Source organism: Megalops cyprinoides, chromosome 1, assembly GCF_013368585.1.
Source record: "Megalops cyprinoides isolate fMegCyp1 chromosome 1, fMegCyp1.pri, whole genome shotgun sequence".
Taxonomy (NCBI): domain Eukaryota; kingdom Metazoa; phylum Chordata; class Actinopteri; order Elopiformes; family Megalopidae; genus Megalops; species Megalops cyprinoides.
The window spans coordinates 60,713,801-60,739,383 of record NC_050583.1 but is presented as its reverse complement, the minus strand read 5'-3'; the positions used below and the strand labels follow the sequence as shown (position 1 = coordinate 60,739,383).

The following is a 25,583-nucleotide window of genomic DNA, read 5'->3' as shown; positions in this document are numbered from 1 at the left end:
GAGAATGAATTAAAAATTACTTTTAGTAATTACTTTCAAAACATACAGGACCAGTCACACTTTTTGGACACTTTTTTAAAAAAATTTTTAGCTACTTTGAGGAATCTAAAATATAAGATAAACAAATCAAAACTGACACTTGTTTAGTCATTGCATAATTCCGTTTGTATTATTTCATAATTCTGAGTAAAAACAAAGAAACACCCTTCTACGAGTAGGTATGTCCAAAGCTTTGACTGGTACTGTAATTTCCTTCTACATTTTCAATTTTTTACCTTGAGGAAAGGTTCAAAACCTGCAGGCCTACTCTTTTCCAATGTGACTAAATCAGGTTTCACTTCTAAGCATCATCAGATCAGTTACTACCGTTAACTTTGTTGCAAGTAATCTAAAAGGAAATCAATGTCCGCCACATCAACAGCAATGTCAAACTGTGCTTTTAACCAGAGTGACACGTGATCACTTTCTCTCCATGAACGCTCACAGACGCACTCCCCGCAGGATTACTATCCACAGTGCTGACACACAGCTCTTTTCGGACCAAATACTGACTCAACTGGACAATGAACACCGTCACTCATGAAATGCACGCAGAATATGCTGGAGGAAAGATTCAGATATAATAACCACTGCGCTCACAGCCACGGCAATCCAAAAAACACAACACAGCCTTGCTCACATGTGCAAACTTCATTTTACATTTGTTCGGCAATGTTTAACCAAAACTCTGTTGCTGATCTGGTCGTCAGCTGTGCAACTGACATACCGTGAAGGGGGGCCTGAGGTTTTGTGCCTACCGGCCTTTTAATCTGGTGAGCAGTGTGTCACAGGCTTCCAGCTGAGGGGACCAGAGGTTAAGCAGTGTTTGAGCTGGTGAACTAGACCAGAAAACTGGCATTGAAACTATACAGGCCTTCATTCCAGTCATAAGCTCTAAATCCCATCCCCTCGACAAAACAGGGGCTTTTGTGTTACTGTGCGCACAAACAGAACAACAGGGTTATGTGTTTGAGGTGCTAATATTGCTGATCACGAAAATGATACATTTCATGCTGAATTTGTTATGGCGAATTTTATGGCTTTCGCAGATGCCGCTATTTTTTGGTTAAAAACTACCGAAACGTGCTTGTAAAAGTATGCTGAAGAACCTTTGCGAGGTCTTACAAAAGATACCAAAGGAGACAGCATTGCGTTTACCGCCCCTGGGGAAACAGGCGCAGCAGCAACAGGGGGCCACAGCAGCACATGTGAGCAGGAGGAGACAGCTTTTTCAGTACAAGGGAAGACTTACATCCTGCATCTGAGCGTTGAAGAGCGTACATGAGGACAACTGAAAAGACTGTATCATAACCTGGGCCACGCCCTGCGGATCAGAACAGAGTGCACCTCCCAAATCAACGACAAGCAACAGCGACGGTCTTGGGGAAAAAACAAAATCTCCACACTGTCAGGCAGCTGTAGGTAGATCACTCAGGCTGGAGATGAAAATGGAGACAGGAGAGGAAGGCACAGGGCAGGTAACAGGTACAGGCTAGAAGTCCTGTCAGGCTGGCGTGCTGAGGGCTGTTCTGCTTTCTCACTCAATTAGACAAACGTCTTTGCAGTGCTTAGGCCTTTCTCCATTGCACACAGATGTAGGAGAGACGGTACCTAATTTTGGAACATTACAAGGCGAATCCCACACGCACGCCAGAATTTGTTTACTTGAAGAAGAAAAAAGGGACACCACAACAAAAGGACAAAAACAGGGAGAGAAAGTCAATAAATAATACCAAAGGCTGGGAAATGTTAGAGTGACGAGGCAAGACAGGCTGTCGAGACTGAAAACAATGCTACTTCAGTGGCTGGGTTTGTGATGGGGCGTGAGTTACCTCTTCATGCGAAGTTTGTGATAGGTCCTCTTTTATGCGTTTCATGAGAGCGTTTCGCATGTGTTTGGGTGAAAGTCCCGCTCCTCGTTTCACCTATATTGTTAGCATGCGGATGGAGAACAGAGTGCTTCATTGCTGTTACATCAGCCAAGCCAGGGGAGGGGAAGCAGATGTGTGGGATGTTAGAAGCGAATGAAAGAATGAAAAACAATGAAAGAGCTGATTGGCAAGTCTGCTGAGTAGTATGATAATAGATCAGACATTAGTAATGAGTCTTTAAAATTGCCACTGGCACCCATGTAGATATTCGCTTTCTGTAGTTTGTAATGTCCGCTTACTACTCTATAAGACCGAGAAAGCTGAAGCATAATTAAGATAACACACTGTACGCTATCATGACCAACAATAACTAAGAGTGGACCCAGCATTTTACTACTCAGTAGTAGTTTACTACTTTAAGTAAAATCTTCTAAAATGAATTGCAGGCCTCTTCTGCGAAGAGTAGAAGACAGAACACTAGTTATCTGGAAAAGACCTGTAAGCCACCATGGTGGAGTTACCTGATCAATGCCTGACCCACCACAAGCATTTCTGTTTTCACATTTTAACACACATAGAAATACGTTCAATTACAAGATAGTTTTAAGAGCCTAAAAACAAAAAAAATATTCTTGTGGCATGTGAACATTGTTACACATGCTCTAAGTATAGACTGACAACTAACGTGTCAACTAAATCCTAAGACACCAGCTCAACCATAGCAGCTTCCAGTATACATCACTATTTGTATGTAAACACACATATTCAGGTTCCAAAAAGAATTCAGTCTGAGTAGATACAAAAGTCACTTTTTACAAGAGACCAATATCATGTGTGCGATGTGTGTCCAAGTGTTATTATTTTCAACTGTGACAAAAAAGGACAGCAAGTCTAGCCATTTTCACATGTAAGAGCCATTCACATAGAGTACACAAACAGGGCAAGCTTCAACAGAACGCACATACCCCCATCGTTTTCTTACTGGGAAATGTTACATGTATAAGGTTTGGAGTGGAGTCATGTCTGCAATGACCAAGAGTGACAGCAGTACATTATCTGAATCCAAAGCTTACTTCGTTTTGTAATCGATCCTCCTTTATGATCCAGTCCTAAAGCAACACTACGCATGGTTGCCATGTGCTTATGCATTGTAAAACATAGGGGACGGTGAATATGAATTAGTGCATACATATGTGTAAATAGTAACCTGATCCGCATAAATCAAACTTGCCTGAGGAGTGAGAAGACACACACACACACACACACACACACACACACACACACACACACACACACACACACACACAGGAGTATCTAAGCACACTGTCCCCACAAGGGACAAAGCAATGGATGTTCAGCCACATTACCATACTACGAAGTGGAACATTCAGGAATATGCCCAAGGCAATGATGAGAAGGAAATACATCTTTAGAGAAGGTTTAGTTGAAGATATCAATGTGATTAAAAAAAAACAAAAAAACTCAGAAGTACTTAAATCTTCAGGCAGACATCAATTGAGATGGCTTCAAAGATAAATATACATTGCTTTTACATATGCGGCATCAAAAATGAAACTGCCAGAGAAAAAAATGCTAGGAAAAAAAGACATGCAGTAAGCACAAAATCTACCTACTGTACAGATCAACGTTTAAACCTACAAGAACAAGAGCCACCATTAATATGACCCCTAAAACACAGCTCACGGTCTGAGGGCAGTGACAACAATCTCTTGCGGATGGGAGTAAAAGCAGACAGTCAGACCAGTAGCACCAAAACACTAATGCCTCAGCAGTGCCGGTCCCCACCTCCTTCCTGCGGTTCTTCAGCATGTTCTGGAACTTGGACAGCTCCTTGTCCTGCTCGGCCTTGATGCGCTTGGCCTCCTCCCGCAGGCGGGTGGTGTGGTCCTGCTCCAGCCGCTCAATGGCCTGCTTCTGCTGCCTCTCCAGGTTCTCCACCTCCTGGTCGTACTGCCGCTTCTTGCCCTGTGGAGGGGACCAGGGACACGATTCAGTACAGATGCCGGAAAAAAAAGAGGTACTTCCTGAAATCCTTTTGCCTTGAGGGTGAGGGGTCTGAACGCCATGCGGGCCGCTCCGCTCACTTTCATCTAAAATTATAGGCAAAGTAAGGTGATGTTCCTGGGCCAATAGTAAATACATTGTTATAATTTTGTTTAAGTGATGGCTGTTAGTTTCCTTAAATTGAATGTCACTGGTAAGCACAAATTCTATTTCAATCAACTGTTGGAATTCATTATATCTAAGTCTGTATGACAGACTGTGGAAAAATTCTGCATCAAAAAGAAGCTGGTGTTATGTGAGTGGATACTGGAGTATGATGAATATGAAAGAATAATAGAAATTAAACAACAATGGTTAGAAGCACTATTGTTTAACAAGGACAATGTGCAGACACATTTCACACACAGTTCCAACAGTGAAAAGGAACAGGAAAAATAATCACCAACTGCTGGGCCACATAATCGCCTAGCAGCACAGCAAATAAGTTTGGGAAATAAGCCTCTCCTAAATGTGACAACCAGGAAATGAGCAGTGGGGGGGGGGGGTTACCTAAGCGAGAAATCAGTCATCGGTGTGTGATGTAACAGGTGGCTTACGGGAGCTGCAGCTCGGGCGGCTCTGACCGCCACCGTGACTCACCGTCGTCTCCTGCTCGAAGCGGCGGAATATCTGCTCCCGCTGCTGCAGGAGCTTGCTGCTGAGCTGCTGCTGGGCCCGCTGTTCCTCCTTCTGAAGCAGTCGCAGCTCCCGCAGCTCCTGACGCCTGCCGGGCCCACGAAAGCAGTTAATACACGCGTGGCTACCCTCCCAAAGGACCTCTTCACAGTAACATCTTGGGAGGGGGGGGGGGTATATTTAATCAAAGGGACATAAACCCAAGTGGAGCCTATACAGGATGTATGCATGCTAAATATGTTAAATACATATTCATCCTGAGAGGAAATAGGACAACTGAGGAAATTAGAAAAATTCTGAACAAATGAGATTGCGAGAAATGTACCTGTAAGTTCTATGTATTGTGTAAGTGACTGCCACTCCATGTAAGATTTTAAATATAACAAAAATAAATAAACAGTTTTACCTCAAGAATCTCCTTTCTTCACTTTTGGTGTCATTATCTGTGACTATCTTTGACGTGGTGACACTGACTTCTACACCATCCACCATGAATTTACGGGTCTTCTTCAGGGTCTTCTTCTGTCTTTTGACGTCCTGAAGGGGGGGGGGCATCGGACAGTAATTAACTAGGTCTTTGTTTCATTTGATGTTCCTCGTTGTATGCATTTCAATGGATGAACAGTTAAAAATGCCTTACCTGCACAGAGACTGATCCAGGCTCCTTGGTTTTTGTGAGGAAGCTGGAGATAGATAGATTCAGGTCGATGCTGTTGGTGTCAGGTGTAGAACTTCTCCCAGAGTCTGAATCCCTCTCAGTCTCCTTTCCTTTCTTGGCGTATGGCCTCTCTGGCTTCACCTTCTCCATCTCTGCCTCCTTCTCAGGAGAGGCAGTAGGAGTCACAGCCTTCTCCTTCTCTCTCTCAGGCTCCTTCTCTTTCTCCTCCTCCTTGCTTTCGGTGGCTGGAGGTGCTGGCTCTACCTCAGGCTCAGCCACATTCGGCTTGGCTGGCTCTGACTCCTCGCTGGAAGCCGGCGCCACATCTTGTGCGGATTCCGCTTTGTCTTCACAAGCCTCTTGGGCGGGATATTCAGCCCTGGCCTCTTCATCGCTCCGGGCTGTGTCCACTTCCTTCTCCTCAGCTTCCATCAACGTCACCCCTTCTGTCTCCGCCTGCTCCTTCTCAGTCTCCTCCTCGGCCTCTGTGGCCTTAGAATCATCTTCTTCAGGTGGACTTACAGCAGCCTTTTCTGGCGTCTCTGCAGATACCTGAACCTCACTGGGCTCCTCTGCATCTCTAGGTGTGCTGTCTTCCAACCTTGGCTCAGCATCCTCTGTTTCAGCCTCCACCTGGATTTCTGGAGTTTTCTCTTCCTTATCCTCTTCTACACTTGTACCTTCTTCCTTTGGAGCGCTCACAATTTCTGGAGTTTCCTTTACTTCAGCGTCTATGCCTGGTGCTTCCTCTGGTCCAGCCAGAGGCTCCTCCCTGTTGGCTGCGTCTTCATTGCTGGTGTCCGCGATGTTACTCTCATTAATTTTATTCTCCTCCATTTTGTCGGCCTCGCCGGCGTTGACATCCTCGTCAGACAGCTTGTCGCTGGTCCTGTCTTCTGCACTTTCAGGCTCAATCTTCTCCGATACAGACTCCAGGATGGAGGTAGACTGTGAGAGTTTTTCATCTTCGGAGCTTGCGAAACTAGCATCTGATGAAGCCCTCTTGTGTCCAGGCACCTGCTGCATTAACAAGAAAAACAGTGCAAGTTCAAAACAAATTTCCAAGATAGCGTTTTACCATAAAATGGGATAGCTTTAAGCGTAAAATACCTTTAAGCATAAAAAAAATAATGTACAGGCCCCTATCCTCAGGCCTGTAACTTAGTGAACTCTGCAAAACTATACTGTATAATACTCACCAGCTGTGGCTCTGGTTCTTCTTCTTCCTCCTCCTCTTTAGCTTCTTCTATCTCCTCAGTGACTTCTGCTTTCGCCTCTGCAATCAGCTCTCGCAGAGGTCTGTTATCAGTGACACTGCTGATAAAGGGATGCTGCACACAGACGGACACAGCGAACATTTTGGTTATTTAAACATGAAAAACTACTTTAAAGACAGATGTGTTTAAGAGGATTTAAAGAAATACTTGAGAAGACCCTCCTGCATCCACTCGGAGGGAACCTTCTGAGATTTTCCCGCAGTATCGGTTGTATTTCATACTTGGCAATAATAAACCTCTTAGGGTTAACTGTGGTTTCATTCATAACCCGCATTCCTTATTGCCCTATTAATAAGCATTGTTTCTATGCAGAACACATTTTGAAATGTATGATCAAACTATAAACGAGAGCAAGTCAAACCATTAACGTCATATCTTAAAAGACTCATTAATGCTTTGTTTCCATGTCCTCTGAGCACCTCGTAACTGACTGCCAAGAGCAGGTCTGTACTTGGACATCTTCACTTTATAAACACCAACACAGCCAACACACAGCTGCCGCGTACGTGAGGACACGGTACAACACGAAATTCAACTGCATTCAAAGTCAAGAAAAAAATGGAAGAAAAACGGACCATACCACAAGCAAGCCAACCTGAAAGATGAATCAATACACACCATCCCACCTTTATAATACGTGAAGAAATAAATAAAATGAAATAAAAAAAAAAACAAATGATATGCGATTTGAATGGTACGGACGCTGAATGTATACTTTTTTCCAGGATTTTATTACATTTTTTATTACAACTATATTTCAGAGTTGTTACAAAAACATAATCCCCGGTTTTTGATATTTTACCAAAAAGTCACTAATGCTTGTATAAATGTTGCTACTCTATGCCTGGTAAAGGTGGTATCTGTGCTTATCTGCACATTTAACTGACTAATGACTAATAAGTCAAACTTACCTTTTTGTGCCCCGTAACTTGCAGCGCACAACCTATGGCTGGCCCAAGAAGGTGAAGTTTCTTAGATATCAAGACCTTCATGGGAGGTAAACTCCGGCTTTGTATTTTCAAGCCCATTACGCCCAGCCAGGAAAACAATGCCGATTTTGTGCTGTTGAACGCCGGGCGCGACAGTTCTCGTAAGCGTCTGCACTCTGTCTGTGGTCGAGGATGTCTGGGTCACCGGAGCTCGTTAAGCCCTCAGACAAAAAGAGCTTCCTCTGACGCAGGTGCATTAAGTGCAAGCAAGCACAAAGCGTTCACTGGCACGCCGCATGGACAGCTGTCGCGCTACGTGCTGTCAGCAGGTGGTCACCAGATGGGCTAAGAACACAGGGCTACACCTCACCTGTAGTAGTTGTGCGGTGCTCCATCTGTTATCCACGTTCTTATCCAGGGCTTTCCTTAGGAAATCGCTGAACTCTGGTGACCTGCCATTGAGAATCCATTCAGTTCTAACTGACATTAGCACAGTTTATTGACAGCACAAGCAATCTGATACAGCAATACATTTTAAAGTTCAGAATTCAAACCAACACACACCACTTCTCAAGATTGTTCTCAAGATACACCACTGAGATCTTTTGGCCATTTGTAGATATTTTTTGGGTTTGCATGTGCTCGAAGATGCAAAACGGGGCACTTCTGAGGCGTAGAAACATGACTTTTTGTCTTGTTTCAGCTGTGAAAAGATAATTTCTATTTCACAGGATGTCAGCGCTGTCAGCATGACAGACTTATGCTATCATCGTATCAGCACCTGCAGGAGCTCCTTTGCTCCCTGTGTCACGGCAGAGGAAGCCGCTGGATTCCGCTACAGCTCTGATCTGTAAACATCCCAGCAGGCTTTGCTCGAATTCTGTATCTGTCTGTACACATTCTCCAGCTATTTGCCTATGCAGCCAAAATGTTAACTTATCTACTCAGAACAGAGACGTGCAACATTTCAAGGTGGAAACGGGCACTGTTTATGTAACATCTAGATACAAAGCTTGAGAGTCTTACTGTCAGGCAGATACCCTGTTTAGGTAAACTGGCAAGCACTAGGAAAACTGCAGCTTACATACACGGATGTGATTCATTCAGGGACACCAGCGCCATTTAGCTCTCTCAGGTCTACCAAGGTTATGAGATTACTCAGACAGAGGATAGCTATTCTTACACAGGTAGAAAACATCATATCAGATGAGGTTTTTTGATCTAGTGGAGTACCTCTTTAAAGGTTATTTGGAGAACAGAACAGAACGAAAAAAAAAAAAACAGCATCCAGTCACCGACCACGTTCACTGACAGGCTCACCATCGTGACGGCTGCATCAGTGTGGGAGGATCTGCCTTGGCTATTTTCAGCAAGACTCTCATTGGATTCATCTCATGGTTCGGAGGCTCTATCTGTGCCAGCTCAATTAAAGTGACGCCGAGGGACCAGATATCAGCTTTGTAGTCGTAGGGCCGGTCCTTAGAGGTCTCGCACATCACCACTTCAGGAGCCATCCTGCAAAGGAACCAGATTGTTGGCTCAGCCGCAAGCAACACGCCTCCGCATTCCCACCCCGCATGTCCTGTATTCCCGAGAAACAAAACTTCTATGTGTCATCACCGACAATGGCGCATATTTTTTCTCTTGATCCATTCTTCTGATGTAAAATGCACACAAAAGAACACAAGCACATGCACACACATACATGCACACAGACACACGACTCACCAGTACGGAGTTCCGATAAATGAATCTCTTCTCTGCAGGGTTTTTGTATTTTTAGCCGAAACGCCAAAGTCAGCTGAAAGGCACCAGTGACATGGATTAGAGCCGAGTTCGGCTGAAGGGTGGGGCACAACCATGGCAGGCTTTCAGACAATGCCACAGCTGCAATAGCTGGCATTGTCATTTATCTGCTAAGCTGTCCCTCTATCAGCCTGTGCTCAATCTAATCGACAAAATTAATGTTCCCATTTCCTTCTTGTGTGGATTATTGTTACTCAAAGAGGCAACGCTGGGCTATGACATGCCAGGCCACCTAATTACAATGCAAAATTCTTACACCTGCACACATGCTTTGAAAAACCCTTCATCGCACACCGCTTTTTGTTCTGATGCAGATCAGAACAGAATGACTGGAGCTTCTGCTGTGTTTTATGGATGTAAAATATTAAATTGTTAAAGCTTTGCTACCCCAATCACTCCTCACATGGTTATGTCAGCAACATCAGAGGGCTGGATTGTTTTTAATCTCCATTAAGCACACAAATGGAAAGCAAGTACTTAAAACATGCAGCCATATGCAGGTCATATATTAGTTCAGTTCTTGAAGTAGTATTAGCATCCAGTTGATGATGTCATGCAAATATTATGAATCCAGTAAATCCCTCACATGGTTGCTGCCACTGACATAGAAATGGCAAAACTAAGAGATTGTTGTTACATCATTTGCCGCCTGTGTATTACAACACCACGGCTGTTACACACATCTGTGATTCAGCGTCACACACCTGTGATTAAGGCAAAGCATTTTCTCTGCGTGGGCTTACTGCATCCTCACAAAACCGCACAATGGTAAATGCGAGCGTGTAGTGATGTGTCCATCATTTCTAACGCTTACTGGCACAGGTGCTCTCAAGGGAGGTCAGATGGGGCGTTCTTACCCAGTTTTACATCTCCTTCCAGTGTGAGGAGGATGTTTCCGGCCTTCAGATCCCTGTGGATGACCTTGTTCTCGTGGAGGTATAGCAGGGCCTCCAGAGTCTGTCTACACACCACTCGGATCTGAGGCTCTGTCAGGGGCCTCTCCAGCTCTGGAACCAGACGAAGACACATTTCAGATTCCTTCATATAGAGGAAGGAACCATCCATTGCTAACACATGTAGAGAATGTGCAATGGTGATGTGTGGTGTGATTCTGTTTAGGGAGTAATAAAAACTGCTTTTGAGTGAGTATCAGAAATATTTACCCGCTATGGCCTATGACAGTAACTTTTATGTATGACATTTCTTACGTGTCACTGATGTCAGACCTGGTCCAACAGCTTCTCTGTTGCCTAACGTTTGCCTCTCTGAGGTTGGGTGTTCTACATGTGCGTGAACATACGTGATTTATTTGTTTACTGGCGATTGTTAGAAGTCGATTTCATCACAGAATACAGACATAAAGACACAAAGCAACTTGCAGCCAGATGCTGTTACTGGATATGACTAACAACAGAACAGTCGGTGCTGTGCGGCAGAATGAACTAAAAAAGGAGGTAAACAATGGTGCCAGTTTTCCAGATGCTTCCAAACAACACACTGCCAATGCTGAAGTGTCAAAACAGGACAAACCAGGACAGAGCAGCAAAGCTGCAGTGCTGGTGTCCTTGGAAGGCACTGACGGGAAGAATGGCATGTATCCATACAAAATAGCAGGAATTAGTTACATATTTGAAGCACAGATACAGAGCAATGCTTTCAAAGAAATAGTTGGTGCATTTTAATCTAGTGACATCATTGTTGGTGCATTTTACGCTAGTGACTTCTGGTAAAGTATTTTTGACACACACACACACACATTAAACACTCCCTACCCAACATCACTGCATCGACAGCTCCCCCTGCACAGAACTCAATCAGAATCTGCAGAGAGGAAGAAAATTGAAATAGTATTAATCACAAGGACTTCTGTGTACACTGATTGTTATGCATAACATTTTTCTTACCAGACACTTTTATCCAGAGTGGTTTGCAAAGTTGACATTTTTACTTGTTATCTCTTTATACAGACGGACATCTGCTGAGGCAATTCTGGGTAAGTACATTGTCTAAGGGTGCAACAGCAGTGACCTACAGTAAAACTGAACCAGCAACCTTTGGGTTATAAGCCTAGCTCTTTACTACTGTGTCACACTGCTGCACACATTGTATATGGCTTTCCATTTGGAGTAAGTGCCTTTTTGCAGAGCGCACCAGTCATATTCCCTCAAATCCACATGTGACGGGCATTTAGTTCTCGAAATTGCCAAAGATAACAGAAGATAAAAAGACAGAATACATGTCATAGCTTTACAATACTCAGTGCAAAGTTCGTTTTGTTTCAGTATGGGAGTACTCATAGGAGTAACTTATCACCCTTCTCTATCATGAAACGTGTCAGACGGACTTTATGAGGAGGCACGAGCTCAGCTGTCAGGCCCCACAATACAGACAGTTTCATTAGTTTTCAAGGGGCACTGGTTTACTGACCCACCCAATCAAAATACACACAACTAAATAATTAAGACAAAACACTGAAAATTCCTGGTCTAAGATTGTACATATCTTCTCTGTGATGTTTAGTAGGTCCCTGTCCTTGCACAGAATTCATTGACCAGCTGTCTCCACATATTAAGGGTGAGTTGGCTGGTGAATGAACATGGTGAGTATTAAAGGTTTTACGGCTCTCAATATGGCTGCTGATGTAAGAGGATTTATACAGGGACTCCTACAGTTTCACACAGAACAGTGCCAGAACTTAGCTCTTTAAATAGGATTACAGTTTCCATGCATACCAAGTAGTTCACAGCTAAGGTCAGGCATCTGGACTGGCCACTTCGCCATTCACAATTCTGTGGTTCTATTACGCTGCCACAGCACCGCTGTGCACAAGAAAAAATACAAGGCTAAAGAACCGCAAAATGCAAAACACACCACGATACTACACATGTGCACGATTGGGCTGTCATTCAGGCTGGATGTACAAAGGATGCTTTCTAAAGGACCTCCTTACTGATATCATTTCAACTTATGCACAGTTTCCGTTATTTTAAAGATACTGGATGCTTCAGAGTTAAGGAAACACGACAGGTCCTGGTCTCCAACAACTGATCCAGAATCAGTTTACTCAACTGCAATCCTATCCCCAACCACCATTATGTGGAAAAAAAAAAAGAATATGATCCACTGCTTGGGAGCAGAATCTATCTACACCCTCCTAGTAAGTCTAGATGCTTTGTGAGACAGGAGGGGGGTCACATATCTGATCATCATTAGAAGCTCTCCATGGTGGCCCTTTCCAAGCTGACTGATGCCTATTTTGGGATTTTGAAGTGCCTTCACCGCCTTCTAACACACTGTGAACACGCATCGTGTTGGTGATCCCTGATGAATATTAAACAAAAATATTTCTCGCCACAAATGGTTGCTTGCTTGCAACATCTATCCACACGTTTTCAATTAGGAGCCGAACAACACGGCAACAGTTCTTAATCTGTCTGACTGACAAATTAAATTTTTAAGGAACAGGACCGTGTGATTCATACCTCAGTCAATACACAAGTTTGTGTGTGCTTCCCTGCTGACGGGGCAGTGACTGTGCTAAAGATGGGAGGAAACGAATAGGGAGGCAGGGGAATCAAGAGTGAGGGAATGAAGGAGGGGGAGAAGGTGGGTGGAGGAAGGCAGTCAGAGGAGGAGTGGAATAAGAATCGCACTGCTCCTCTGAAATACTTGCCAGATATCTCTGACACTTAAAAGACAGATCAGCTCTACTCTACACATACGAGATAGAAAAGAGGGCACCGGGATACAGAAGCAGGCGGAAAATAAAAAGCTCCTCTGTTGACCCTGGACCTCCGAGTGTTGTTTCAAGGGGGGGCGATACGCCGTCCGAGTCCTGCTTCAAAAACAATAGCCCACGCAATCTGCTCGCTGAGGCCGGCAGGGAAATGAAAGGGCTGTGGCTTCCTCACCCACGCTGTAGATATGACCTCTGGAACCCATTCACGTGCTGCTGAGAGCGTGTTAGCAAGTAAGGGATCACTATTCACGAGGGAACCTCATGTATTGCACGTTTCATCACACTGGGAAAAGTAAATAATAATTATAATACAAACAACATAAAATCTGATGGAACAGATGTTGCCTCACAGCAAATCACCTTTTCCAGTGAGCCTGTTAAACTTCTCACCAGCGACGCATGACTCTGCAGGCATCAGTCCAGAAGCGGTTTGCATAATATTAAAATGTTTGGAAATGAGGGCACTGTGTTAAAAAGGTGCACACAACCAGCTTCTTTAATGGTGCTTATCCGCGTAAGTGTTTTTGATTTACTCCAACAAAAACCGCTCAATTGTTGCTGTCGTCTGTGTAACAACAAGATATCCTCTTTCAAAGCACAAAACACAAACAGGACTAGACCATTAGCACGACAAGGTACACTGTTACCCGCTGACATAAAAATCATTACACAACCTCGATTGCATAACATCAATTATTCAAAAGACAATGAAAAGCGAGGGGGACCGGAAAGGGGTGGGGTGCGGCGCTCACTGCACTTGACTGTAACCGAATATGCTGTTAATTATGACGGTTCATAAATCTGATGCCAGTCAGCGGCGGCTGCAGTGAAACTAAGTACAATGTTATACACTGGATTTTCCCAAGCTTGAATTTCTCTTTTGTCCTCAGACCTACTTATGAACAACAGAGGCAAGATGTCAAGCAAACAAAGCCTTTTTACAGGCATGAGCTCTTAGATTTTGATCACATTTCTAAAATGCATTAAACAATTTAGTATCAGACACGCTTGCACTTCCATAAAATGTAAGTACTTCACATGAAAGTAATTACTATGCTGAGGTATTATTTCTTGTAACGTAATGCATGTAAATACTCCACTCATTTATTCACAAATAATTTCACCGGCAATTTGTAATTGTACTTTATCCATGGCTACATGTATGCCAAAGGTCACCTGAAACCACATCCAATCTAAATGCCATCAGAGGTCGTACAGAACTAGTAAGGATTTGTAACAACAAGATCACATGAGCTGTGATTGAAACCACTATGCACTGTTACCATAGACACTACAGACAAGTGATTTGTCATTTACCACCTGTCGTGTCTAGGGGGATATTTTACATACATATTTTACCTAGGTTAAGATGTACAATCACACCACCGCAAAAGGTCATATGCTCTTTTACTTCCCTGATGTAAAAAGGGGAATAACAATGACATGATGAGAGTGAAGCCAGGTAGTGTTTTGAGAGGTAGTCATTTGCATTCAATTCCGTGGATCACGTTAACAGGCATGTGATCCCTGACGGGAGAGGTGCACACGGTGTATAGGATGAAATGTTTTTGCACAAACATGATTTTCATATATTGACAATTTCAAATAACCAATCCCCAAAGTGTCCCAGGGGGTGTGGAGAAATGAGGGAAATGATGTGTAAGAGGACAGCGTGTTTCTGTGAGGACCAGAGCGTCTGAGCTTCAGTTGTGCGGTATCACAGCAGAGTAATTACGCCTTGTGTTGGGCCTGCTGGAGTGTGCAGGGTGACCCCCTCTCTTCCACTCCCACCCGGGTCGGGCTCCTCCCACGCACACCAGCCTCGGCGGCGTACACTCAATCCTACGCACGCTTACATAAACCCGGCTCCGCAAACCCACCCTCTCACGGGGACAGACTCACCCACAGCTTGTTTTCGTAGTAGAAGGCGTCCAACAGTTTGACGATGTTATGGTGATCGCAGGAGGCGAGAATGTCGATCTCCACCATGTAGTCCTCCAGCTCCTCCTCCGTCTTTGTGTCGATCACTTTTGCAGCGGCCAGGATACCAGACTGCTTGTTCTGAGCCTGAAACGGAAAAAAAAAAAAATGGATTGAATGACCTTCATGTCAAATGACTGAGTATGTAGGTTACTTACAGAAAGAGTAAAGTCAAAGGTGGATCATTCAATAATGAAACTTTTGAGGAGCAGACGTTTTCTTGAGAGACAAGTGCAAATTCACCTGGGTGTCCACGTGCTGGGTAAAAAACTAGGCCATTTTTTGAGGCCATTGCTGAGAATCTGCGTGCAAGGGCTGAATGTAATGCAATGTCAATGGCAACTATTTGGTTTTGAAGAGAAAACAAGCAAAAAAGAAAAAGAAAAAAAAACTAAATGTGGTAACACGTGGCAAACACATTTGTGCCCACTGCTGCTTTTTCAAAGCACACTTCTGGTTCTCATTATTTTTAAACGTTTTCTGTAACTGGAGATACTTTGCTAGTTAAGCATGATCTTTCATGATGGAAAGGAAAGTTCTGAGTTTTCTCTCCACTACAGACACACAAGATATTCATATTTACAGAATGTAAATGTAATGGAAGGAACTAAATTCCTTTAAATGTGCATAGAGGACTGTTTAAATGACACAGGACATAAAAACAGCTTCACTTTATTCCACATTCCTTCCTTCCTGCAAATAACTGATAGTACTGTGCTGCTATATTTGGCTAAACTTTTATGCTTTAATATTCAGTGTTGATGAGCACAGGGTACTCGACACAGTGAATGGAAAAGGATGGACTGTGTCCAGCTCTAAATTTATCTTACTTTATATTTGCATTAATATTTGTATTTGGTCATGTTGCTCTCTCAGCCCCAGCCAATGCCTTTGCCGTTTCTACTAGTCACAGTTTCAGGATGAGTGCAAAGCTCCACTCCATGGAAAAGCAGGCAAAACACTTTGTGCCACTTGTTACCATAATTAAGCCTGAAGCCTTTACTCTTACTTCTTACACACAGTTACAGTTAAAATAATATATATTGTTTGAACAGCCTGAACCAGAATGAGTTTAGCACTGGACATTACACTGTAGCATAATGTAAAAGGGTTTGTTTTTCCATTCATGATTGCATGCATGAATGTGCACAGTTTTCATGACTTGTCAAGCTTCAGTTAGATGTAAATGGTTACTAAAGCAGAAAACATTAATGCTATGGACTTGTTTCTACATATTCCATACATTTACATTCACATTTATTCATTTGACAGACTTTTTTTATCCAAAGCGATTTACAAGTGAGGTACAATACTATAGATTGACACAATACAATAGATACAATCCATAGATAGTCATTCCAAAGAAATCAATTTCCCTCTGACTCATAGAACTTTGTTTTGCTCTTTTATTGAACAGTCTACTTAAATAAAAACTATGATTAAATATGGATGGATGGATAACTTATGTACATTGTGGTTTGATAAAAACACCAAGTAAAACAACCTCCTGTAAATAATGGTATCACTTTTTTTTTCTGATATGGAGGATATGGACTGTTTCTCTATTGTATGTTTGCATGGACATATACTTCTGTTCAATCCAATCTGCTGTATATTAACTCATTCGTATCAATAGTGAATTTAAAATAGCTGGTTGATATGATGACCTACCATTCAGATTTCCTTTTTATTTTGCAATGATGCACTAACAGATCATGTACTACAAAATATGTCTGTAGTTTGTCATCAATTTCTTAGCTTTCAGGGAATTTAGGCTAGTCATTCTAGCTGAACCTTTAAGGTCATTGCTGTAACTAGAGAAAGCTTAACAGGGAAATCACAGGCTGTGCTACCACAATCTGCGGCCTTTATACTCCCATAGTGTGTCTTACACCCACTTTACCACTTCAGTCTTGGTGTGATATATGTGTAGGCCCTTCACACATCTGCTGATTCACTGCCACCTCAGAAGCCTAATAACTGCTCTGTGTGAACAGCAAACTGATAAGCATGATGCGTGAAAGTACATTTGACTGTTTTCAGCAAACGTACATACATTATGCTGTGGAACACTAAAAATGAACTGAAAAAGTCAATTTGTATTAGCCACACTTCTCGACCATAACGGAGTTCAAATGAAAAGCTGCTTATTATTAGCTCCACATGCTACAGTCAATACCAAATGAACCACATTTACAAATCACAATAAAGACAATGAGAACGAGTTTTCATGCACATGCCTATAACCATAATACATCAAGAAATATCTGCATTGTTGTCAGTATATATCGGCACGTATACTTTGACACTATCAATTTATTCTGTGAATTTAAATAATGACACACCCAACAGCTGTCAAAGTTAACACTTTTAATTTCTATATTCATTAAAAACATGGTAGTAGTTGAAAAGTGAAATATTTGTAGATATTTTTTATTAGTACAACATTTCAGACAGTAACGAATGGGAAACCGTGACATTATCAGTTCATTAGAAGGAAGCTTTTTCAGCTCCTTAAATCAGCAGTCAGCCAACCTGCACCCAGCTTTCTAAAAGATATGCAGGAAGACGAACACCATGCGGTGCAGAGATCACAATCATGATATTTCTCAACATCGTAGCAACTAACGTAGCTCATAAAAAGCATCATTAGTTTAGAAGTGATCCAGACCACTCACAGATGCATTGCTGAAGTAAAGAAATGCATTTCAAGTGCTCTCAGATTGCTTAACATGGAGGAATTTTCACAAAAAAATGATTACTGTGTAAAACCATCAACCGCATGGCAGCCTATGCAGCATTTTCATTTTAAAATCAATTTTATGTCTTAGTAAATGGAACCCTTGCTGTGATACACATTGTCTTGGGTATATCACCACCTGAGGTAATATTAATGTAAAAGAACATTAGATTACCATTATTATCAAGTCAGTTAAGATAGTTGATATGCACTTTCTGACCTTATTGTTAGCTACAATATAGGTAGGTGAATACATCAACTCACAGGTGTCACATCAACTGTACGGAATAACAAAACAGATGTTTTATGATTTAAGACCTAGATGTAGTCAACCCTGCTTTGTCCAAAAGGCTTTGCCCAGTTAGCTACAAAAATTATACAATGCTAGAGGTCACTTACAGCACCCATGCGGTGACTGCACGGATCAAATTAAGTCTCAGGAGAGAAACATGTAAACATGATAGTTCTGCAAACAGTCTGATTATAATCCTAAATATCTGTATTACTTTTACATATTCCTGTGTTATCACTTTATTTTGTAAAGATATGATTTCTTTACCAGTGTGAAAATGTTCAGCAGACACACTTCAGAGAAACTAGATTAGTGAAGCCTTGAACAAACTTTGAATTTGGTAGCATTGTAACATTAGAGACTAAACAGACCTGCCACTGGCAATGTCACCTCTCCATTTTGTCAACAACAGTGTTCCTGTTCCTGTCCTTTGAGCTGCATCTGATGTTTATAAATGAACAATGGGGTGCTTATTTTAAAATAATTCAACTTAAAATGTGTTAAAGATAAGTGGTAATAGATAAAAATGTTAAAGATATTTTAGTTTAGATTTTAAAGATAGTTTTGCTTTAATTCTTGCAGAATGCTGTCTGGGTGAGGTGCTATAAAAAGGAGGTGTAGTTTAATACAAATGGCAGCACCACATGTCTACATGGCGATTACATAACCATGAGAAATCCAAAAGGGAAGGGACACAGCATAACCCAAGCAAGGTGGTCAAAGAGACTACATAATGCATATCACCACTCTACTTTTTGTCTCCTCATTGACAGGCAACATGCTGCAATTGAAGAAAAGAAAAGAAACTTGGATGAAGACATTAATATTAAATATTAATTAAAAATGATATTAATAAAAAGCACAAACAGTAAGGAAAACATTAAGTTGTACAGTCATTTTCATGTTAGCATTCTTACAGTCTTATAGGCTACAGTTGTACAAATATGTTTCCTGTGAAATAGGAACACACTCTCAGGAGATGCTTAGTGAAATCCAATCCAAAACATGGTTCTACAGTAATTTTCTACAGTCTAAATAATGTTCTTGTTTAATAACAAGAATGAAATAACAGCAATGAACACACATGAGCACATATGGCTTGCTCCATTCCCCAAACATGCATTGCAGTTATTAGCCTACAGCACATTAAAAACAAAATGAGGGTTCTAAAATGTGCTTTTCGCAAACAATTTTCATTATTTAACAGTAACACACCTGTTAGGGCAAATCATGTGACATGTGACTCTTCCAGACACCCTTTCCATTTGGGATGCAGACCTCTAAATGTGGACAATATTTGGGAGGTGTCCGCTGGGAATAGACTAGTTACACAATAAGGCAATATGCACATCGTTGTCATGAAAATGATTTTCACAAAAACAAACAAACAAACAAAAAATCCCACTGAGCTGCAAACTAAGTGTGATTATCTTTCGCTAGATAACTAAAAAGCACCTAAACCAAGTAAAGGAATTCTTAAAAGCATCATTGAAAACTATATATCCTAGGATTCAAGTTTAACACAAGCAGTCAAACTTGTGGATTTAAGGTGAAGATTTTCTTGTCCTTGCTAACTCACTGAAGCTTTCAGTAAAAGAGGTTTGACTATGTCTGAGTCTAGTGGATATTTCTGAAATTGCATATTATGCAACAAAAGAGATTTTATACTTACTGACGTATATTTAGAAAGAATGTGAGGTTCTGTCTAAGAAAATTGGATCACACTTTCCATAATTTCCCTTGATAGATACAGCTCTTCATGCAATGGTTTTTGAAGGTGGTTGCAATAATGGCTAGATACAACCAACTCACAGTAATCACTGAGATTACAGAACACTACAACAAACTGATGCACACAAATATCACATGATAACACTACCAGAAGGTACATATGTATAGATACCAAATACCAAACACAATGCATGTATTACGATCAGAATCTATACGGTAATATAGTCATGTTAATGTGCAATATGGTTACACAGCCTCCTTTCAGCACTACAGGCCAGTTTACCAGATAAAATATGGAATTTTTTGAAAAGATAAAAATATCTGGTGTCAAACATTTTAATGCAGATTAATTCATGTGCATCACGCAGATTGAAAATACAAATCCCAAAGCCGCGTGCAAAACTCCCACATAGTTACCAGCAATTCATATGCATTATTATTATTTTTTTTAATCAAAATGATGCCCATCTATACCAAGGCCACAATCCAGAATTGAATGAAGCTTACATTACTTTCATGTCTTTCACACTGACAATCACTTTAGAAACAACAAACATTCCTGCACAATGAAAAAGTGGTCCAGCTTGACTCAACACTGAAACCTTTTATGATACAGTATTTTGTTCCAGAAAGAAGTCTTAGATGTTCAAGATTAGATTAGATTGATATTCAAGGTTTTGGAAATCAGCCATCACACTCATTAAAATACTAAAATGGATGGCAGAAAACAACATTTCATTGGGTGCTTTTATTACATCACAGTGCAGAATAGACTTTGTACACCCTTCATGGCTGATAAAATACAACGTCAGTCACATAAATTGAACCCTTCCCTTCTGCAGCAAGCTCGAGGGCAGCGGAAGCTGTGTCATAATCGACATAATTAAAAATTCAACTCAAAAAGCCTTTTGGAGAAAAAAAAGTACAAAAACAAGAACAAGGGAAAGGGGGACACATAGGTTTATAATGTGAAATAAGGGCTGTATTAGTAAACAGCAGACAATACAGGATATTGAACTAAATACCTTCAAAAGTGACCCACGGGGTGGTCCTAAAGATTGTAAAGCTTCTGTCCATAAAAATCATGGGTTCTAATCCCTGGTGGGACACTACAGTTGCACCATTAAGTAAGATTAATTATTTTACAGATGAAGGTTGCCGCGAAATATATTAGTAATTTTCCACATTAAGTAACAGGGACAGGACTTACAGCACTGTTTTCCAACATACCCTTATTCTCACAGAGGATGTAACACAGCTTTGAATTGGCAGCTTGAACAACAGTTGAACTACACTAACTTTAGCCATTGATACAGGTGGATATTTAGTGTTGCTCGGAGACAATCTTCTAAATACAGGACACGTTTCCAAACAACTCCACTGTACTGTACCTCTCTTTTCTCAGATTTGACTGACTATGCTTCTATGCTGCTTGACCAGTCTCAACTCCACATCTTCAGTGACAGTATTAGTAATTGATGAGATCTCTCAGAGGACTTTGTTGCACTCATTTTTGTTGGTGCCTGCTCATGTGACATTTTTTTCTGAGTAACATAGTGATCATTCTCTGTTGAAAACTTTCCTGGTGTTTCTTCTCACTTACATTCTTTAAAACGTCAAGGACTTCACATCTCTGCCGGGTGGTCACAGATGTGTGACATGTAAGGTCAGTGATAACCTATGGAAAGTGGCTCAAGAGATGCACATGTTGGCTGCTAGGAACTGAATGATTGACTTGATGTGAGAGCCATGACTGTTGCAGACATGTTGTATACATTTTACGCGCAAACACACAGACAGAACAAAATATCATGCTGTCACAACATCCCAAGGTTTCTTACGGATAACGTTTGGCATGATGTTTACATGACTATAGTATGAAACCACTTAGCTATCAAGCTAAGGTTTGACACATGAATACAGTGCACTTCACTTGCAGTTTTAAGTCAGTGAACCGAGAGAGGTTTCTATATTTGTATACATAGAGCTACAGGTCCTTCTCAAAAAATTAGCATATAGTGATAAAGTTCACTATTTTCCATAATGTAATGATAAAAATTAAACTTTCATATATTTTAGATTCATTGCACACCAACTGAAATATTTCAGGTGTTTTATTGCTTTAATACTGATGATTTTGGCATACAGCTCATGAAAACCCAAAATCCCTATCTCAAAAAATTAGCATATGTCATCCGACCAATAAAAAAAAAGTGTTTTTAATACAAAAAAAGTCAACCTTCAAATAATTATGTTCAGTTATGCACTCAATACTTGGTCGGGAATCCTTTTGCAGAAATGACTGCTTCAATGCGGCGTGGCATGGAGGCAATCAGCCGGTGGCACTGCTGAGGTGTTATGGAGGCCCAGGATGCTTCGATAGCGGCCTTAAGCTCATCCACAGTGTTGGGTCTGGTGTCTCTCAACTTCCTCTTCACAATATCCCACAGATTCTCCATGGGGTTCAGGTCAGGAGAGTTGGCAGGCCAGTTGAGCACAGTAATACCATGGTCAGTAAACCATTTACCAGTGGTTTTGGCACTGTGAGCAGGTGCCAGGTCGTGCTGAAAAATGAAATCTTCATCTCCATAAAGCTTTTCAGCAGATGGAAGCATGAAGTGCTCCAAAATCTCCTGATAACTAGCTGCATTGACCCTGCCCTTGATAAAACACAGTGGACCAACACCAGCAGCTGACATGGCACCCCAGAGCATCACTGACTGTGGGTACTTGACACTGGACTTCAGGCATTTTGGCATTTCCTTCTCACCAGTCTTCCTCCAGACTCTGGCACCTTGATTTCCGAATGACATGCAAAATATGCTTTCATCCGAAAAAAGTACTTTGGACCACTCAGCAACAGTCCAGTGCTGCTTCTCTGTAGCCCAGGTCAGGCGCTTCTGCTGCTGTTTCTGGTTCAAAAGTGGCTTGACCTGGGGAATGCGGCACCTGTAGCCCATTTCCTGCACACGCCTGTGCACGGTGGCTCTGGATGTTTCTACTCCAGACTCAGTCCACTGCTTCCACAGCTCCCCCAAGGTCTGGAATCGGCCCTTCTCCACAATCTTCCTCAGGGTCCGGTCACCTCTTCTGGTTGTGCAGCGTTTTCTGCCACACTTTTTCCTTCCCACAGACGTCCCACTGAGGTGCCTTGATACAGCACTCTGGGAACAGCCTATTCGATCAGAGATTTCTTTCTGTGTCTTACCCTCTTGCTTGAGGGTGTCAATGATGGCCTTCTGGACAGCAGTCAGGTCGGCAGTCTTACCCATGATTGCGGTTTTGAGTAATGAATCAGGCTGGAAGTCTTTAAAAGCCTCAGGAATCTTTTGCAGGTGTTTAGAGTTAATTCGTTGATTGAGATGATTAGGTTAATAGCGTGTTTAGAGTACCTTTTCATGATATGCTAATTTTCTGAGATAGGAATTTTGGGTTTTCATGAGCTGTATGCCAAAATCATCAGTATTAAAACAATAAAACACCTGAAATATTTCAGTTGGTGTGCAATGAATCTAAAATATATGAAAGTTTAATTTTTATCATTACATTATGGAAAATAGTGAACTTTATCACTATATGCTAATTTTTTGAGAAGGACCTGTATATTGCATTGATAAACGAGAATGAAACAACAGCCATGCGTGCGTGGTGAGAACTATGCAAGTCATGAAAACAAGGCAGACAGTCAAAACGTTTCCATCCACTTGTACTCGACGTGGAAGAGATTCGTAGATTTAATGCTGCAATAGGAGCTACAACGGCTAGCAACACAGCTAAATCAACCTTTAAAATTTGACTGTCAGGTAGCTGACCAGCTAGCTGCCTGTGCATACCAACAATCAGATTTTTCAGCATCCAGCGTCAGTGAGCTACCTAGCGGTTTAGTATCTTGAGACAAATTAGAGTGGTCACTTGAAAACACCAACACAAAGTAAAAATTATGCTTTGAAAGGTGGGAAACAAATGTAAATACTAAATTATAATACCAAATTATAATACTAAAAAAAACGTTACCTTGTACACTTTTCCAAAGGCTCCGTCTCCCAGTTCACCAATAATCTCCCAGAACTCCTCCGGATTCACGTCTCTATGAACGTGTTCATATTGTTTTTTCTTCTTTTCTGCCCCCAACTTAAATATTTTGCGAAAATTAAAAAAGGACATCTTGAAGCCCACGCTTTGCTGTCACTCGTCCGTCAACCGTTAGCTAGCTTGCTAGCCAATATATTAACACAAAAGTAGCTATCCTAGCCAGCCAGCCAGCTAGTATATGTCCCTTAGCATTTAAACAGGTATGTTAACTTGCAAATGCATGGTGTTAGACATCTTTAAAACTTGGTTAAAGCTACATACCGCTAGATAGTTACATCTGTACTGCTAGTTAGTCGATAGCTAGATGGCTAAATACACCTGAGTCAACGATTCGCTAGAACGTGGCCAGCGCGACATCAATGTTACAAACTAACTAGCTGGCTACCAGAATAAGCTTCTGTCTTCATAGCCAGCAAACTAGCTAGCAAGCAAACTCAAACATTTGCCTGTACACTTCTAATATGTATGATGCAATCTGAACAATCTGAACGATGCAAACTGAACTCTCTCTACATTGCATATCCGTCGACTGCCTGTCAGGCAAGAGGGGGAGCAGCAGTTGGTCCCAACTCCCAAGAACAACCGGGGTCTCCGGCCCAACAACTCAAGCTGAGAAACGCTCTTCCCCCCTTTTATCAATATAGTAACGGTAATAGCAAAGACTATGATAAAACCGCGTTTCCCAGAGTGTTGTATTCCAGCAAACAGTGATAGTTCACTCTCAGATTTAACAGAAATATTCGTCCGTCGTTGATTCAGTTCAACGGACTTCTTGTTTCCCTTGGTTCAACTTCATGAATGATGATAACCGCTTTGCTGTAAAAAGCGCGTTCATGGATTGCGCAACCGCAGTCTTGTGTATACAGTTTCAGTTGCACGTGGGAACGTCACAAAGCTTTGGAAATTTACATTTACTCATTTGGAAATGGTTTAGCGAGTTTTTCCTTTTACAGTGTCACCATATTAAAAACAGTCGTATGTTGCTACATAACTGCATTTCATATGTTTTGTATTTTTTTCTGCTTTGTAATTGATGGTGAAGTCCCTTGTAAGGTTGCCTGATTGTAATACTTTAATCCTCCCAACTCAGTGCAAAAAAAAATTCAGCCAATTAAAAACCCGTGCTTAGGCATTAATTTCCCCCCTTCGTCTCACGCAGTTGTAAATATGAAAGCAGTACAAATCCTTTATTTGAATTTCGAGAAAAATCATTCAAAGCCAAAGACAGTCTATCCTACTGTAACCAAACTAAACCTTTAGGTTTTGATTTGTAAAGATAGTAAACGAATGATTGACATCATCAACTTAAGTTTCTGTTAGCACAGCTTTATTTTTCTACTTCTATTGCCATTTTCACACACACAAAAAAGTAACTTCCATACCTTTGAGGACGTTTTAACTAAACGTGATACATATCTAGTATCATTATCAGCATTGCATGACGCACCCCTTTATTTTGCTTTCAAATTCCACCAAAGAAACGTGTGGCACTAAGAAACAATTATACCTCAGCAATCCATCATCAATGTTCATAATGTGGTCAATACGCTCCTTAGAGCCATTGATTGTCTGCATTTGAACATTTGAGATGGGAAAAACTTGACAGAGTGCCGACCTTCAAAATATGGGTGACATCATTTACAGCATTGTTTCCTCATTCCCATAACTGACATTTCCAGTTCCATTTTCACTGACCAACCTTGACATTACCATACTGCATTGTAAAAAG

At 41.5% G+C, this 25,583-nt stretch overlaps 1 protein-coding gene across 1 annotated transcript in view; it reads right to left on the bottom strand.

The window, feature by feature from the left end:
- LOC118780253 (STE20-like serine/threonine-protein kinase) overlaps positions 1-24,372 on the bottom strand; it is a 29,065-nt gene extending 4,693 nt beyond the window's left edge. The window contains exons 1-12 of the mRNA XM_036532665.1: positions 23,777-24,372; positions 14,922-15,086; positions 11,053-11,101; positions 10,138-10,287; positions 9,203-9,275; positions 8,795-8,989; positions 7,845-7,926; positions 6,468-6,599; positions 5,251-6,288; positions 5,017-5,147; positions 4,575-4,698; positions 3,717-3,896 (exon numbers count right to left, since the gene is read on the bottom strand). Coding sequence (XP_036388558.1) covers positions 3,717-3,896; positions 4,575-4,698; positions 5,017-5,147; positions 5,251-6,288; positions 6,468-6,599; positions 7,845-7,926; positions 8,795-8,989; positions 9,203-9,275; positions 10,138-10,287; positions 11,053-11,101; positions 14,922-15,086; positions 23,777-23,926 — 2,469 coding nt within the window. The 5' untranslated portion in view covers positions 23,927-24,372. The remainder of the gene's footprint in view (positions 1-3,716; positions 3,897-4,574; positions 4,699-5,016; positions 5,148-5,250; positions 6,289-6,467; positions 6,600-7,844; positions 7,927-8,794; positions 8,990-9,202; positions 9,276-10,137; positions 10,288-11,052; positions 11,102-14,921; positions 15,087-23,776) is intronic.
- Positions 24,373-25,583: the final 1,211 nt, after the last annotated feature.